Source organism: Prinia subflava, chromosome 1 (genome assembly GCF_021018805.1).
Source record: "Prinia subflava isolate CZ2003 ecotype Zambia chromosome 1, Cam_Psub_1.2, whole genome shotgun sequence".
In the NCBI taxonomy this organism is placed as follows: domain Eukaryota; kingdom Metazoa; phylum Chordata; class Aves; order Passeriformes; family Cisticolidae; genus Prinia; species Prinia subflava.
The window spans coordinates 119,203,392-119,220,109 of NC_086247.1; the positions used below are offsets into that span (position 1 = coordinate 119,203,392).

At 40.4% G+C, this 16,718-nt stretch overlaps 1 protein-coding gene across 1 annotated transcript in view; it reads right to left on the bottom strand.

Annotated features, from left to right (window-relative positions):
- Positions 1-16,718, bottom strand: part of CHN2 (chimerin 2) — a 158,472-nt gene that overhangs the window by 53,990 nt on the left and 87,764 nt on the right. Inside the window, exons 4-6 of the mRNA XM_063409731.1 lie at positions 15,768-15,799; positions 12,575-12,688; positions 10,631-10,916 (exon numbers count right to left, since the gene is read on the bottom strand). Of these exons, the coding sequence (XP_063265801.1) occupies positions 10,631-10,916; positions 12,575-12,688; positions 15,768-15,799 (432 nt within the window). The remainder of the gene's footprint in view (positions 1-10,630; positions 10,917-12,574; positions 12,689-15,767; positions 15,800-16,718) is intronic.

The following is a 16,718-nucleotide window of genomic DNA, read 5'->3' on the forward strand; positions in this document are numbered from 1 at the left end:
AAAATCCCAGCTCTGAAATCAAAAGATGCGCTTTTCGTTCACATAAGAATAAATGTTTTCTTCATTTGGATTTTAAATGCATTATATATCCCCACATTAGCTTTTCAGATAAGTAAAACAAGTAAATCGTATGTCTTTGCATATTATTGCCTGCCACTATTTGCAAAAGTCCTCTGAGACCAGAACCTCTGTAGGCCCATCTCCATGTATACACCTATTCCTTACAGCTGTGCATTTCACAATCTGTTTTAAAACAAAACTGAGTTTGACAAGCTAAAGACTAAATCTAAGGCTGAATTAAGCAAAGGTGTTGTTGTGCCCCATTTTTTAAGAACAAGATGAATGCCTATTGTCAGAAAAAGGCATGGAGTGGTCATGTTCCCATGAAACCACTCATTGCACAAGCACAAATGGGTGTCAGCAGTGTAAGATACCCCAGCTCAGTCCCCAGAAACTCTAAAGTAAACATGCCACCTAGTGTTTAATTGTGACAATTTCATTCATAAATCATCTTGATTGATTCCTCACAAGCTGTTTCCTACAAGTCTAGGTTGTATAGAGTCTAGGCAGAGTTATCTGAAAACACCTTCTCCAGATTTTCCCCCTTCCTCCCTCACAAAAGCCCTGTCCCAACTTCTGTTTTGCTCCCGAGAAACTCTGGCAAGTTACACTTCCAGCCCATCCTTCTTTTTTGAGAAGTCTGAAGCTCAGACTGCCATGAGCAATGCAGAAAAAACTGACCTCAGGGGGTCATCCCCGCTGTCAAGGTCCTAAACAAACATAACAGACTTCAGAAAAGCTGCCTTGTACCATGAGCCAAATGGCACCTGGCACAGACTTCCATCATCTTCCTGCCTAAAGGTACCGGGCAGAATTACTCTGGGAAGGTGAAGCACTATTTCTAGCTCACAGCCCGCCAAAAGTGGATGAGTCACCAAAGCTATAGGTACTGTTTTGATGGATGGAACCAGCAGAAAATCAAGGAAAGATGCTTTCAAAGTATAACATCTTCAAAATCTGTGAAGACAACTTCTCTTGAAGCCATGGCAATCTCCTCCTTCGTCACCTCCAGCTCTTGCTTAATAGTGACATACCTGGTTTAAATGCAAACAACGCTCCCCAAAGAACAGCTACAGCCCCTTTGTGGCTCAGCTCCTTTCTATGCACTTAAACCCCACCAAACTTCTCCTCTTAAAAATTCTGATTGAGATTCTCTTGATGCTTCTGCCTTGGATGCTCATTATGTTCCTAGGGTTTAAATTCCTATACTGAGTGACATCATAGCACAAACTGTCATGAGTTTTTGGTAATGTCTTGTTTGCACTTTTTCCAGATCAATAAAAATCTTAAATGAAACTCCTGTTCCTGTAGTACCTCATCAGCCACTCTCCCCCAGCTCATCAAGTTGCTGTCCATCTCTCTTCTTTGTTTGAAATTCCTCTACCTATTTTTGGTCCATGTAACCATGTTCATGAGCCAACCAAATCTGAATTAATGTCAAGAGTGCGGTTTCATGAGGGATTGTACCACTTTACTAAAAATCCAATTATTCCGCATCTGCTGCATTCTTTTCACTCAGTACTTTTGTAAATCTATCAAAAAAGCAATCAAGTCTAACTGGCAGCATTCCTTCCTCATAACCCATGCTGACGACTGTGCGCAGTCCCGCAGATCTCCAGGGCTGAGAACGCATTAAAAGGAGGAGCCCACTGTTACCATTAGTACTTGTCACTCCACGGCGTCCTCTTTTCCAAATATGAGCAGTTTTTTAACTGGTTCCTGAACTTTGTAGTCCAACCTCAGCTGAGAACAGCCAACAGCACATGCCTCACTGTGGCCGCTACCAGCTGTCCTCCTGCCCAGGCTGCTGCCTGCTCCTGCCTGGCAGAGACATCAAGCTCTATTAACTGAGACTGAGCCCAAGTTTCTGCTGCTGACGCAGCCTAAAGGTGGCCAGGGAGACACCTGCACCTGGATTCCAGTGTCCCAGCTGCAGGATGTGGATTTTGGCTGCTAACCTATCTCTGTGGTGAGAGACCAGATGAAAAAGCCTTGGACACCGGGATTGTGGCTGCAGTTAGTGCCTCACTAGGGCAGTGGTAATTCTGAACTGAAGGTTGAATGTCCCCTCCTCCCAGGGGAAGGAATCAAATAATCAGTCCTTAGCTACTTTACTACATTGTCTTCATCTAGCCAAGATGAATCAGAGCCTAGATAATATATTTTCAGACACAGAAAACCAGAAATAGGACTAGAAGCTACTGTGAGATGTTTTTCTCCTGCCTGCCTGAGGTATCCTTGCTATCTGTGCCATTTTGCCAGATATTTTCTAATATGTTTCTGTGCCTTCTGATGAGGGAGATTTTGTCACTCCCTCAGGCACTCTAGCCCAGCATTTCATTATCCTTTCTTTTCTTCCTTAATAGCTAACCTGCAATGCTCATCATTGTATTTCAGTCCTATCATTTCTTGTCATATTCAGCATGAAAACAGAGGACAGGTTATTTTTTTCCTTATAATTAGCCAGGGCAATATATGATGTAGACGTGCACATCACTTAAAATACTTATTTTCTAATCAAAATATACAGGGAAAATACTACTCACAACTTAAATGGTATCTTTTTGACACTAATTCCAAGTCCTCCACTATCAGAAATTAATCCCTCTCTTATATTCAAGAAGTTGAACACTTGTCTTCCAATACAAAAACATGGCAGTTTAAAGGTGCTTGCAAAATTTTAGTTTCTATTCCTACACAGTGTCTTAAGATTCATGCAGATAATCAAGTATAGATTTTTACTTAAAAAATGCTTTTTCATTTTCCAATGGCTAGACAAACGAAATGTTTATGCTGAAGGCTCCATCCCAATCCCTGCAAAGTTTGTTTATATGAATTTACTGCCATCAAACTATGTAAAGAGTATATAAGCCAAGATAATATACCCTCATATAAGCTTTTATTTTTAGTACATCAAACTAAGCATCATTTTTATGTAACAAACATTTAGCCTCAGTAGAGTTATTAATAAGATCATAAGAGGAACATACCCAAGAGAAAAGGATTAATTTATGAATTTGGTAGAGCCTACCTGCAGATACACAGCACTGCACTTGAAGAGACAAGTGGCATTTGCCTTAGGGGTACTATAAGCACTTCTGGTGTATTGAATAATTTTTAGTACTAAACTTAAATTCTCATCTGAGACAATTTCATTCTAGTTGTGATGTTCAAATTGCTTCGTTTTGGCTGTCTTTCAAAAACACTGTATTGGAAAACACTATGGTGGTAACAAATTTGATGTTTACCTTTGTTCCATATGCTTATCAATTCCCTGAACTTCTCCAAGACTCAGTGAAATCCTTGGGTGTCTTCTCCTTAATTCAGTAGCATTTGGATCAGACTATACCCATTGCATCATGTCATTTGTGTAAGTCAGTATTGTCTCCAACTTACAAGCTCTCTTCAGGCATAATCATATCATTCATTCTGCTTAAGGCAAAAGTCATGAATTCTAAGCTGATGGTAATAACACAGCATAAACCAGGAACCTGGAGAGATGTTAACAGTTCAGGGAAGCAACGTAAGCAAATACTTTCCTATTCTCTTTCTTTTTGTTACCTCTCTTTTTCTTGATTCACTCAATTTCCACTGCTGTTATAATTAATAAAAATTATTCCTTTCAAAAATCCTTGTTTAATCAGGCTAAATATTAGGTAATAGTTAGGAGTGCCACTGTAAATTACAAAGCACTATGCATTTTCCTATTCCTAAACATAGACAGCCAGAGGGAAGGAATTGAAACAGACACTTTCCACAATTTTACTTAGGTAGCTTTCTTATTTTATTTCTTATATAGTTATCTATCTTATATTTATGATGCATTAAATAAACAAAAAGCTGCAGAGACACGGCCAGACAATACAAAAGAATGCCAACACTGAAGGGCAAAACATAAAAAAAAAAAAAAAGATCAGCTGAATATATTTTTGGTATGATGCTGTTTGTCATTTGAAATACAAATTTATTAAAAGATATATGCTGCTAGACCTACTGTATTAATATAAACTCCTCCTTGCTGTGTTGTAATACAAAAGAGTGTTCTGGATGGAATCACTCCTGAATTGCTAACAGTTATTTAAAGAAGAGAGTCAGCTAGGTAGTTAAGAACTCATGTCAAGGCATGCTACAATTAAGAATGTGCATGTGGTAACCTGTGTGTAGAATACTACTCTTGCAGGACAAGCCTGAGTGACTGATGAAAGGAATTCATTACTTCCAAAGTCATTTTGATGTATTAGTTTGTTGCTTCTAGCAGCAAAAATGCCACACATCTTTTATCACTGCATGTATTACTTAACCCTGCAGACAAAGGCCACCTTTGTGTACAGGATTTATGTTGCTTTTTATCAGTGTGGTGTCTGAGCATCTTCTGGGAAAAAATCAGTACTGCAAGGGAGAAGTCCCTTGTGAATTCTGTGGCCATGCATACAGGACTGTGACTGCAACCCCTAATAAAAGACGATGGTGGGTTGTTAACATCCATGTAGAACTGAGCATTTTAATTTTTTCTGACCAAGCATGCTGCAAAAAGAAGGGAGTTGAAGGCAATGTAAAATACCCCATATCAAATTATCAGTGCCTTTCCAGCCCAGAGTCTGCAGGATGTTTCTGCTCACTACCTTCTTAACCCCAGGATCTGCTGCTGGGGCAGCACAGTACCCTGCAGCCCTCCTAGGGAAGGAAATACTCAACATCTGGATAGACATCTCAGCAGAGAATTAAACACTATCTAGCAACCTGTAATAGGATCATTAGAGGTTTAGAGGGGCTGCAGAATGGGAAGAATAATGAATAAATGAAAGACTGAAAAGATTTTTTTATTGTTGGCTAATAGCAGTACCTGGAGAAAATTCAATGAAGAGACAAAAGTGGAGTTGTAAGATGAGGCTAAAAAGCCTTCGGAGAGAGACGTGGTGTGAATAACAATGTAAAAGTGTCAAATACCTACAAAAATTGAACCAAACCATAGGTTGTCTTAAAATTGACTGCCTCTTGTACAATTTTGATGGAAGAAAAACAGCAGTGCCCCTAAAAATTTAGTTCCATAACCAGATTACATCCCCAGTTAACTGATGTTAGAAAATAGTCTTTCCTGGAAGTCTTTCATTTGCTTCTATGGGAAACTGTGTGTGAGCAGCATGACTAATGAGGACAGTAATATCAACTTCTAGCAAAGTTATTCTTCTTTTTCTGTCACCTTTGCCTTAATAGGAATAGTTTTCTTATCTGTCTATTACTTGTGTGGGATTTTCTGCCAAGAAAATCTACAGCCTCCCAGACTTCACAATATGCTAATCATTTCAGCTCTTTAGTCCTAGCTGCAGTGTTCTGTGGGCTCTGTCATTTGCACTTCAGTGTCTAGCTATGAGTGCCACCTAAACAGAGAGGTCACCGTGTCAAACAGCAGCACAGAGTTTTCCGCACTGTCCCGCTGTTAAGCGAAGACTCCTCGAACAGCTCACTCTTGGTTTAGCTCAAACTCTGCACCGCTCTGTACAGACCACCACTGCTAAATGCCTCATGCTGCTTCTGGCATGTTCTTGCAGCCAGAGAGCAGAGCAAGCACTCCAGCCCAGGCCCAAGCAAACTCATATTTCATGTACAACCGGTATGTTTGAACTGACTGAGCCAGACCTGACTAGGAGAGAAGTTGATAGGAGCTTTGCCAGGACCCAAGTAAGCAGAGACCTGGCACTGGAAACAGCCTTCCTTAATCTTTACTGCACTTACCAACAGTTTGTCCGCTTTCAGATAGATTAAGATCATTCTTTTTGCAAACAATTTAAGCTCAAATGCTGCCAAGGGTTTTCTTTAACTCCAGCCTGTTCTTCTCATCAGAGCAGCACAGCAAAGAAACAAGCTGTGGGGCACAGCCTTTCTCTGACACAGGACACTGTGTCACAGCATCCAGGTCTCACCCAAGGCACGGGGTGGTCGCAGTAGTGCACAGGTCACAGTAGTGGGATTGAAAGTGCAAGAGCAGGGAACCAGGATGGCTTTCCATCAGCAACTACGACTGCTTTTACCTAATCAGAGCATTCATGAACCTACAGCTTGTATTTACTTCCAACATTTAAATTCCTCAAATATATTTTCCAAATTGCACTTGCTGAGGTAGGATTAGAAAGGAGTACTATTTTCTCCCTGTCTGTGGCACAAAGACTGCTGACTCAGTAAGGGCAGCATTTACAGGAAAACGTGATAGCAATAAATGTTTCAGAACTACATATTCTACTGACAGATTACTGCAAATTTTTTCACTCCTATATGTGAAGATTAATTGCTTACAGCAGGTTACACTTCTCCTACATTCACTATTAACTTAAATTGCTGGTAATTAAATACTGGCTGCACCAGTACCAGGTACTTATCTTCCCTACATCCTCTACTATGTGTTCATTTGCCCCAAGTACAGCATTCCATAAGCAGAGCAAACATAAAGCAGGCAATCACAACTTGCCCAAGCTTAAATCACAACTCTAAACAGACAACAGGTGATCACTGAATTTTCTTTGCACAAAAAAACTCTCTCTATCCAAAATCTTTGTTGAACTTGGATCCAATTAAAACGACAATTGCCTACACTGCTAAGAAAGAATCTGCAGCATGCTGCTCTCCCAAAACACTTCATTCCTAAAAAGCATTGTAGTTCCTTTCAGATTAAAGATCTGTTAAACTATTCAGGCTAAAACTTAGAATTTGTGTCTACAAATCAAGCACCTCTTCAAAATCAGACAGAAATAACTTTTGGATGAAACACCAGCATTAAGTATTTTAGAGCATAAATGTTTTCTTAGGCCTGATATAAAAAACGTTGGATTAAAAAAAGCACGAACAACAAGAGCTTAATCCAGCCCAATTATCACATCCCCTTCTGGAATGGGCATGACCATGACGCTAATGACAACCTCAAAGAAATGATCATTATGGGAACAGACAAGTACCCCAGGCAGGACCAAGACGTCTCATCCGAGTGCTGGCTCCCCCTGCCAGCCTCTTGGTGCCCCCTCTGCCCATGCACCCCACGGAGGCAGCGGTGGCACTGAAGGGGTGATAATCCTGTGACTGAGGGGTCGGATAATCCCCGCTGGCAGCGTGGGAGGCGGCAGAACGAGCACACCGAGGAGATGAACGCCTTCAGCTGCACTTTCACACTCCGGAATTCGCTTCAGTATGAAACAAAATCTCGCCTGTGAAGAGCCTGATTTCTTAGATGAGGATTGGTGCTTAACCTCAGAGCACTGAATTCTCATCCTCCTCTTGAGAAATAATGGAAGTCTCTGTCCTGCATGTATGGCTTCCCCCCCGTCATTTCTGGATCATTCAAAACACTCCAGGCAGCACTCTCAAATAAATCAGCTCAATAATCTGATTTTTTTAACATATTACACCTGTTCAGCTGGCCAGAGGAAAAAAACCATGACTGATTTTTCACACATTCAGCAAAAGAATTTACTTCGCAGAAAAACGTCATACTGAATATTCATTAACTTATTTCCACGGGTCTGAAATTTATTGGAGTTACTGAAGTGGGTGAAGGTCGTGATTTGGGGGGCAAACAATGGCCTTTGTCTAAAATGCTGTACAAGACATCTCAGCCTCAAGCAAAACATCTGATAGAACTGTCACTGAACTACCACTTCCCCATAATATTCTTCTATTTTAGTACTGACATTTTTTAGTACTGACAAATGCTCGATAATTCACCAGTTTATTTCAAAGCCCAGTCCATATTTTATCTGAGGCTACTGTGAATAACAAAATGGAAGATGACCCCCAAGTCTCTGCTACCAAACCTCTCATGACTTCCCCCAGGAGAATCTGAATCAAAAGCAGACATGGTAGGCTTCACCATACAGACTTTTGTGAGCTTTTTATTTAATTGCTAATATTTGAGTTGATGTAATCGTTTTTTTTTTTTTCCACACAGATTTGCACGAGATGATGGAAAACTACTGGTACTGGTAGAGAAGCCCGCTGAGAGTCCTAATCATAAATATGAAGGCTTCAGCTGCTACATCAAGTCTTCAGCCTGAGCAGATCCCCTTGTCTATTTAGCCCCACTCCTTATAGCTGTGATTGCTCCTACTCCTCCTGGCAAGAAAAATATGTTAGAAACAGCTGCTATTCCTCCTTCTGCTTTTCCCCTCAGTGGTAGGAAGGCAGAGAGGGCTGCCAACAGTGTAGTTGCTTAGCTGAAGCCAGCTATTTTTACATGACAGCCCAGCCACAGAGCCCAGCCTTGCAGGCTGCTCCTGCCTGCACGCACAGAAGTCTAGATGAGCACAAGTCCTTGTAGGCCAAGGACCTGCCTTTCACATCATGAACCACCTCAGAGACAAATAATCCTCTAAACACATTTCATTCAGCAGCAATACAAAAGAAGACCTAATGTAATCATTAAGGAGGTCCAGAGGTGTGTTTTCACTATTGCTAGTGCATTACATCAACTCAAAACACCTTCAAGCACAGGTACCTGGAACTAAGAATGCAGTACTCCTCTCACTTTAAGCCAATATGATCATTTTTTGAGCTGTTATCAGGGAAGAGTCTTGAGCTGCATTTCCACTCATGAGGAGGATCAGGTAGCAGATGTGGCAGATAATTCACTTATTTTTTCTTCTGGCTGAGTCAGCTTTAATCTGGAGCAGTTTGCTAGTGTCACCTACTGTGTAGCTGCATAAAACCATACACTAGTAAAAGGGTGGTGGTGAAGAAGAGAGGCCAGGGTTCCTTTCAGCAATGGTTTGCCTTCTGTTGGTCTAAAGGGGTTTTTACAATGCCTCCTTAAAGCTGCCCAGCCTTAAGAATGGCATCCAACCACAAGCACAACAGAAAACACAATCTGTTATGGAATATTTGGTACTAGAGCAAACCCCTCTGAAGCCTTTGAGAGCACTTTGAGAATAACAAAAGACTTGCTCCTCAACTACAAAAACTAAGTAAAATGAAACATAATTTTGAAACTGGTTTTTTTGTACATATTAAATTCTTCTGATTTCCTAGAGAATGTAGCATGGTTTTCAATCACCGTGACTGCTTTATTACACTACATGCATGTAATTATATTTACCATCATCCCAGTAATGATCCGGCTCCAGAACACCCTCTGGACCATTCCCTTACTTGCACAGAAACACCTATACCAAAAAATTTGTCACACTGCACTATGTCTACTTCTTATTGGGCCTCAAATAAAGTAAAAATTCCCTTTCTTACGCCTGTTACAGCATTCAAAATCACCCAGTGTCCAGTCACAGGAACCAACTGAACAAACATTGGATGTCTCAATGGCATCTACTCCTCTTGGATATTGAACTACCATTCAATTGAACCAAAAACTACCATCACCAGTGGATTAATCTTGATATAAGAGGAAAATGGAGGACTTGTTGTGCCATTCTCCAAACACCTTCCCTGCATCAGTATGCCTTCCCTAAAAAATGTCATTGTCAATTGAATTAATTTGTTACAGAGGATGAATAGGTTTACATGTCGAGTCAGTTATTCAAGGAATTATTTTTACTGAAAAATCCAAACCAGTAAATAACCAGGCAATGCAGTCACATGAACCCAACAGATAATTCTGCTAGAAATGCCCTAGAGACACGAGGATACACGTAAAAAAGCTGATCTCTTTCATACTCGCCATGACTATATGACAGCAAATTCACTCCCTGCTTTACAAATAAAAACTGGCTCTAGTTCCCAACTAGCTGGCCAGCACTGAACACTAAAATCAACAGTCACACTGCAGAAGTATGCTTAACGAATGTCAGTAAGTCAATTCAGCACAAGGACCAGACTCAAAAACAAAGTTTTGTTTGACAGCTCTTGCTGCCATACCACCTGGGAAATGAAAATATCCACATGTCACTGCTTACAAGGCTGTTTCTCACATGTAAAATAATTTCTAATTTTACATCTTCAGATGGCTGCTAACTGCACAAAATTCTCAGTTTACCATCATGTAAGTCCTAGTCCATACAACGCTCTGGGATATGCATAACAGAAGGAGATCAAGCAAAGCCCACCTCAAATGAGAAGAGCGAGAAGAAATGGAGGCAGACAGACAAATCCCAATTTCAGATCCATAAGAAGGAAGGAAAACACACAATATCCCAATCTGAGACCCATCCACCAAAAGTTTGTCAGAGAAGAGAAGCTTTGAACCATATACAGAAAGATAACAAACTTGAGCTGTGGTGAAGGGTCAGTGGGAACCAGATTCATAACCCTACTGTGGAAAGTGCTTGAGTAAATACATGAACAAATATAACCTGTGACCAATTTTAGATGCAGCTACTGAGGTAAATGGCATATACCCATATATTTACATGGTGAAACCATTTGCATTTTGTACTTATTAGAAAGTTTTCATCATAAGCTCCAGTCAAATATTAGTTGGGAGCCAAGGTCATATTAACAGGATGTAAACTTTGCAGTGAAATAGCAATAGTTATTAAAGTATAGGAAAACAGAAACAGGTCTTCTGACAAAACATTTTCTTTTCAGGTTTGACAGAAAGACTGGTATGAATTATGAAAATTTTAAACTGAATACTTACCTTTTCAACGGGAGTATTTTCTTCACTCGTTACACTTGCTTTTCTTGATTCATTTTTTGTTCTGCTCAGCCTCCGGGACACTTTTTCTCTAAGCAAAGTGGCATATCCAATGTGCTCATATATGGGGTTTGTTGTCATTTTGGAAATATACTCAGAAGCCTTTGTTTCTATATACAATGTTATCAAGCCATCTGTAACCAGATCATGGATTGATTCAAATCTTTTCTCCCCAACGAAGTGCTTCCCATCATAGAACAACCTGTAGTTTAACGTCTGATTACCAAATCTGCAAACACCAGGACAAAAAACAGAGGAAGAGAAGAAAGAGAGAGAGAATTCAGACTGTGTTGAAGGCTCTTCCATTCTGAAGCATTTTTGAGGTGCAGAAAGTGGGTGCTTAACCACATATTTACAGTCAACAAGGAGATGGACATCTACCAAGTAATCAAAATCCTGAAGGTCTGAATCACGCCCTCTCAGGAAGCCAAGGAGAACAAGCTCCTACTTCAGGGCCCAATTAAATATCCAAAGTTAAGTGGGAAAACTCTAGCCCTATTTACAGCAGGTGTAATCTACTGGGATTTTTTAAGTGTTTTAATAATCCAAGTGCTGTAGTAGCACATTCAGTTTGTGACACTGAGGTTGGAATCCCATCACCGGTTAAAGCAGTCAAAGAAATGATACTATGTTAAATGGTCTTTATATTGCATCAAAACTGCATGTCTTTACAGATTTTGTTGGGACTTCAAATCACATGGTCTAAACCTCTTTTTTTGGCCCATATTTTTCATATAAAATCCCAATTTATAATTAAATTCATATTTGATTCTACATGTAATTATGCAGATGAATTTAGAACACATTGTTTCATCAAAACAATAGGCATTTTGCCATTATTCTTATCCTTTAATTTTTTTTAATTCTTCATTTTGAAATCTTCTCTAAAACCCTAAAAAATTGTATTTGTTCTTTTTCAGCTGACACAAACTGATTTTAATTTACACCACTTTTTAGTTGGCATGACTCACCAGCTTTTCCAGCTTTACCATCTGCACATCAATACAAATTCTAAGCATGACTTCAGCACTGTATCATAGCTACTTGGGATAACTCTTCAAATGATTTTTCTTTATGTCTTACCAGCAGAAGGGTAAAAATGCAGACTTTTAGTTTGTGTATATCTCACAGGAGTAATAACGCTATAAAAATTGCAAAATATTGCCAAGGAGTTTGTTTCATCAAAACCCAACTGAATATCTTGTCCTCTTGCTGCTAATACAGTGTCCTTAAGACCTGAGAGGGCAGGTTTTGAAAGACACAGCTAAGCCAGGAAAGGCACCTGTGAGGGGCAGTGAGTTTGAAGCTTGGGTTCCCACTGCATTTTTCATTCAATTGAATAGCAGACTCCTCTTCAAGCAGCAGCATCTCATGCTTCACAAGGTATTCCTACAAAAAAATGGAGTCCCTACTGCTGAAGAAAAATGCCAGTTTTCAGCTTCTGGATGCCATGATTTTCCAGCTTTATTTGGGGTAATTATCACAGATAATTGTTGATGTTTGTACACAATGCTGAGCTCAGAGGATAACCTAGCTGTGTCCTCTACTGGGACGTGCCCCTGTTTAGTATTCACTCACATCTTTTACAGAGTCTTGAAGGAGAAGATCCACCTTCACAAAACTTAACTCTAGGTAAAAAAAAAAAAGAAATCTGAAACTGGGCACTGTTTCTGAAAAAGAACTTCCTAGCCAGGTGCTGAAGGGGAGACTGGGTTGCTGCAGTACCTTGACAGTCAAACTGCTGACAAGAGGTGTAAAGGTATTCTGGTATCGCACAGTGCATTAAGTAACGGTGGAGACAGACTTCACTCAAAAGGGACTCATACAATCCCCTCCATTAGGCACATTTACACTGGAACTGTATGCCTCTATTAAACCAGCATTTACCTGAGAGCAAGGGTGTAGCAGCCGGGTTGCCGCTGGCTTTCTCTAAGAATATACGCTCCTTCTACACCAGCAAGGATTTCATCTGCCTGCTCCCGAGAAATGATCCCGTGAAACCTACGGGAAGATAATTCAGTGACTTGCAGAATAATCCAACCAGAAAACATCCTTCTCCACCCCAGAAAACATTTGAAAACTTCAGCTCTCTTGAGCACCTTGGTCTAAGCCATCAGGGTTAGCATCAAAGGAGCAGGATGGGCACCCGGCCTGGACACATTCAGCACAGACACAAAAATTACAGTGGAAATGCACTTTCAGTCAGGATAAACTCAGCTGTACCCAAAGATTATTTTCTATAAGTGCTCTGTCTTTTCATGGCTTTTCTCTTTTACCAGTCTATGCTCCTCCTCCTTGTTTCCTTTCTAGTGGCTTTAAAACTGAATTGAAAACCAGGCAAAAAAGGCATTTAAAAAAAATTGAATTACTGTATTTAAATATGTAATTATTTAAAGATATGTATTTATATACATAAATATTTAAGTATAATTAAAATCATAGGTCTTATTATCAATTTACTTTATTTTAATATTATACAGCTTCCTCAGATTTGTAAGGAAAACAGAGACAAAAATGGAAACAATTATTCAAAATTCTATTCTGCATATATTAGAGAAGAAGAAGGTACTGAGAAGTCTTGAGAAAAACATTGTTTTCTTCATGTCAAGGAACTCCTCATTCAGTGCTGGAAAAAAGCAATATTTCTCTGATTCTTTTGTCGTTGCTATTTTAAGAAAGAAAAAGGGCCTAGGATGCACAATTAACCTTATGAAAACCAATATTTAGCAGTGATCTCTCCATAGGTACAAATTCAGTCTTGACAGCAGTTTGAGTCTTCACTCCTACGCACATTTTGCTAGCTGATAAGTCTCTGAGGGTCTCTTCAGAGGTTTAGAAAGTTTCTATTTTTGCTGCTGTCTAAAAAAAGGCACTAAAATCTACTGGCCTTCAGCATTTTCTCTTTTCTGACAATACATATGAAGTGGCACATTCCTAACACTGCCTCTGGCTTGGTAATGAAAGAGAAGAAAAACATTTTAGATGTAAATGCAATTGTTCCATTCTCTTTATGTTGTCTTTTCACAACTAATAGATGTTGAAAATATTAGGTTTAGATGACCTTTCCAGTGTGACTTTGTGCTAAAGGTAATGTGAATCGATTCATCTTTTCTCTCTTTACAGGTGGGGAACAAGCATCCTCTAAATGACATAACTGAAACATGCTTTTAACCAGTAAACTCTGGGCAAATCATAATTTTAGTCAAAAATAACAAGCATAAGCTATTCCCCACAAAATACAGCAGACATTAGGTTAGATGTTAGGACAAAATATCTGTGATCAATTTAAGAAATCACTTGGATGTGATACTTGGGGCATCTGTGAAATTTCTTTAACCATGGGCGGTAAGCACTGAGTAATCTGGGCTTTCTTATGGATATTTTTAGTACAATTTTATAAGAGCATGAAAAGAGCTCTTATAAAAGATCCCCTGAACTAATGCCTATTTCTGACAGCAGCCAACAAGAAATGCTTACAGAAAGAGTGCAGGAAGCAGTGACATATTTCTTTCACTTCTCATCCCTGTCTATCCATCACTGCTTTAGACACAATTGTGTCTGATCACTTGTGACCTTACCCTTCACGTATTTGAGAATCTCACTTGTAAACCCTTTTAGATCCTGGTGCTTTTGGTCTCTGCAGCTGCCTGTGGCAATGAACTTGAAAAAGGCACTGTGCATGTCCCCTTCTTTGGCACCACTGAGGTGACCTGTTCTCCTATTGCAGGAGCTGCATCCCTTTGCTCCTCCACTGCTGCCCCTTGCAGTACCCTTCTGTTCTCCCATAACCTTTGAGAAAAGGATAGAGGAGAGAGGGTAGAGAGCTACCAGAAATATGTGCACTACTTAAAATGCAGCCACATCACAGATGTATATAGTAATGTAATGATGGCTTCTTCAGTTTCTTTCCCTAGAAATCCCTGTTTCTCTTTCCAAGTACTACTGAGTACTGAGTCAACTGCTTTTATAGGACTACCTCAGTACTTCTGAAATCTTCTTTCTGAATGATAATAACTAAGGTGATCTTGCCTGGACAGGTTCACCAAGGTGAGGTCTTACAGTTCCTGTCAGTCCTGCTGCTCCACAAACCCAGGCACGTTCCTGGATAAGAGAATGCAGCAATGGTTTTACAAGTCCTGCTGTAGGAAGTGTGACGTGTTACTCAACTGGCTGCTGTCTCCAGCTCTGTTGTACTCTAGTGGCTACATCTCAATTCCTCATTGGCAAAGGTAATATTTAAAAAATGAAACTTCAGTAATTAGGGGCAAAGCTACTGGCTCTTGAGGTTTCTGATGGTAGAAAAGGATCATTAAACACAGATGGTGTGTCTGGGATGGAATAAAAAATAGAACATGGGATCCAAGTAATTCAGCTAGTGATAAGGGTGGGGGTCTCAGTATATTACTCTAGTGAAGGCCAAATGCCAAGGCTGGGTGGCTGCTGCAGTGGCTGTGCTTTTCAACTTCACCTGCCCAGATCTCCATGCTAATGCACAGCACAGCCCCTTGCTGGTTATTTAACGGCAAAAAGACTGCTGAGCACAAAGGAATTACACTCCAGTGGTTTGTTATTTTCCTTCAAAGAAAAATACACCTCTTATTTGGGTATTCTGGACCCCATAACTTTAGCAGGGAGAACAGCAGTTACACAAGGAGCAGTGTACACATACTTCCACAACTCAGTAGAGTGCTGAAAGGAACATACACAAAAAGGCAGTGAGGGAGACAAACTGCTTCTCCCCTTCCCAGGCCAGTGCAGAACCTCCAGCAGGTTTAAACAACAACTAAAAAATAAAAATAAAAGGAAGGAATACCTCAGACAACATTTTTTTGCCCAAAATTCTCCTGAGAGGAATAAAAATAACATGCAGGCTCACACAACAACATAATCCAAGGATTGTGACCAGCAGCAATGGACTGTAACACAGCTATATTATTAGGCTTTCACTGTATTTGGCTCCCAGTTAAAGTGAAAGGTAAAGTAAAATGTTTTATTAGACCTCCATTGTGCCTTTAAAAAAATAATTTTATAGTAACAACATTTGCATATACCCAGACACTTAAAAGAGAAAAACACTTACTCTCGTCCATAATACTTTGGTCTGTTCTCCACCTAAATTTTGAAAGAAAGAAAAAAGTATTAAAAACATAATTCTAAACAAACTACACAAAAGTAAATTACTCTTGATTAATAAGGAGGACTAATGCACCCATCTAAGCTACAATATTCTGCAGACTCAAAGCTGTAACTGGAACATGACCACACAGAAGAACAGGAAAATGTAAGTAGAAGAGGTGGTTTTATTGAATTGTTTCTGGAAGGGAAAATGTGTATCAGCGGCCAAAACATAGATCTACACATAACTGTATGAAATGTGACCAAACAGACAAAGAATATTTTACTGCAGTTTTGCCAATCTAGTATTTATAACATAAAGTAAGACTGGTTTTTTTTATATACCCTTTGTATACATTTGCATACCCTTTATTTATATTACATATGCATTATGTATATATACTAATGGAAATTTATACACCCTTTGTATAATTTTTGCCTTTATATGGCAACTGACTGAAAACAAAATGTTTAATATCCTTGGAAAAATCCAGGGGTTTATGTATTTAGACCTAGTCCTAAATTCCGTGGAGTCTCGAGCTTTTGTGGGCCTGACCCAAAGTACACTGGAAGTCACCGGGAAGACTCCCAGTCATTCCAGAGATCTTTGGACAAACCCTCAGGGATGCCAGCCTGTCACCCACGAGCTCTGGGCACACGGCGAGTCCCGGCTCCCGGGGCCGCTCCTGGGGTCATTCCCGGGGCCGCTCCCGGGGCCATTCCCGGGGCCGCTCCCGGGGCCGCTCCCGGGGCCGCTCCCGGGGCCATTCCCGGGGCCATTCCCGGTGTCACTCCCGGGGCCATTGCCGGGGCCGCTCCCGGGGCCATTCCCGGGCCCCGCGTCCCCTCCCGGCGGGGCCGGCAGGGGGCGCCGCCCGCCCGGCCTTGGCACGGGGCTGCTCCCGCAATTAGCGCG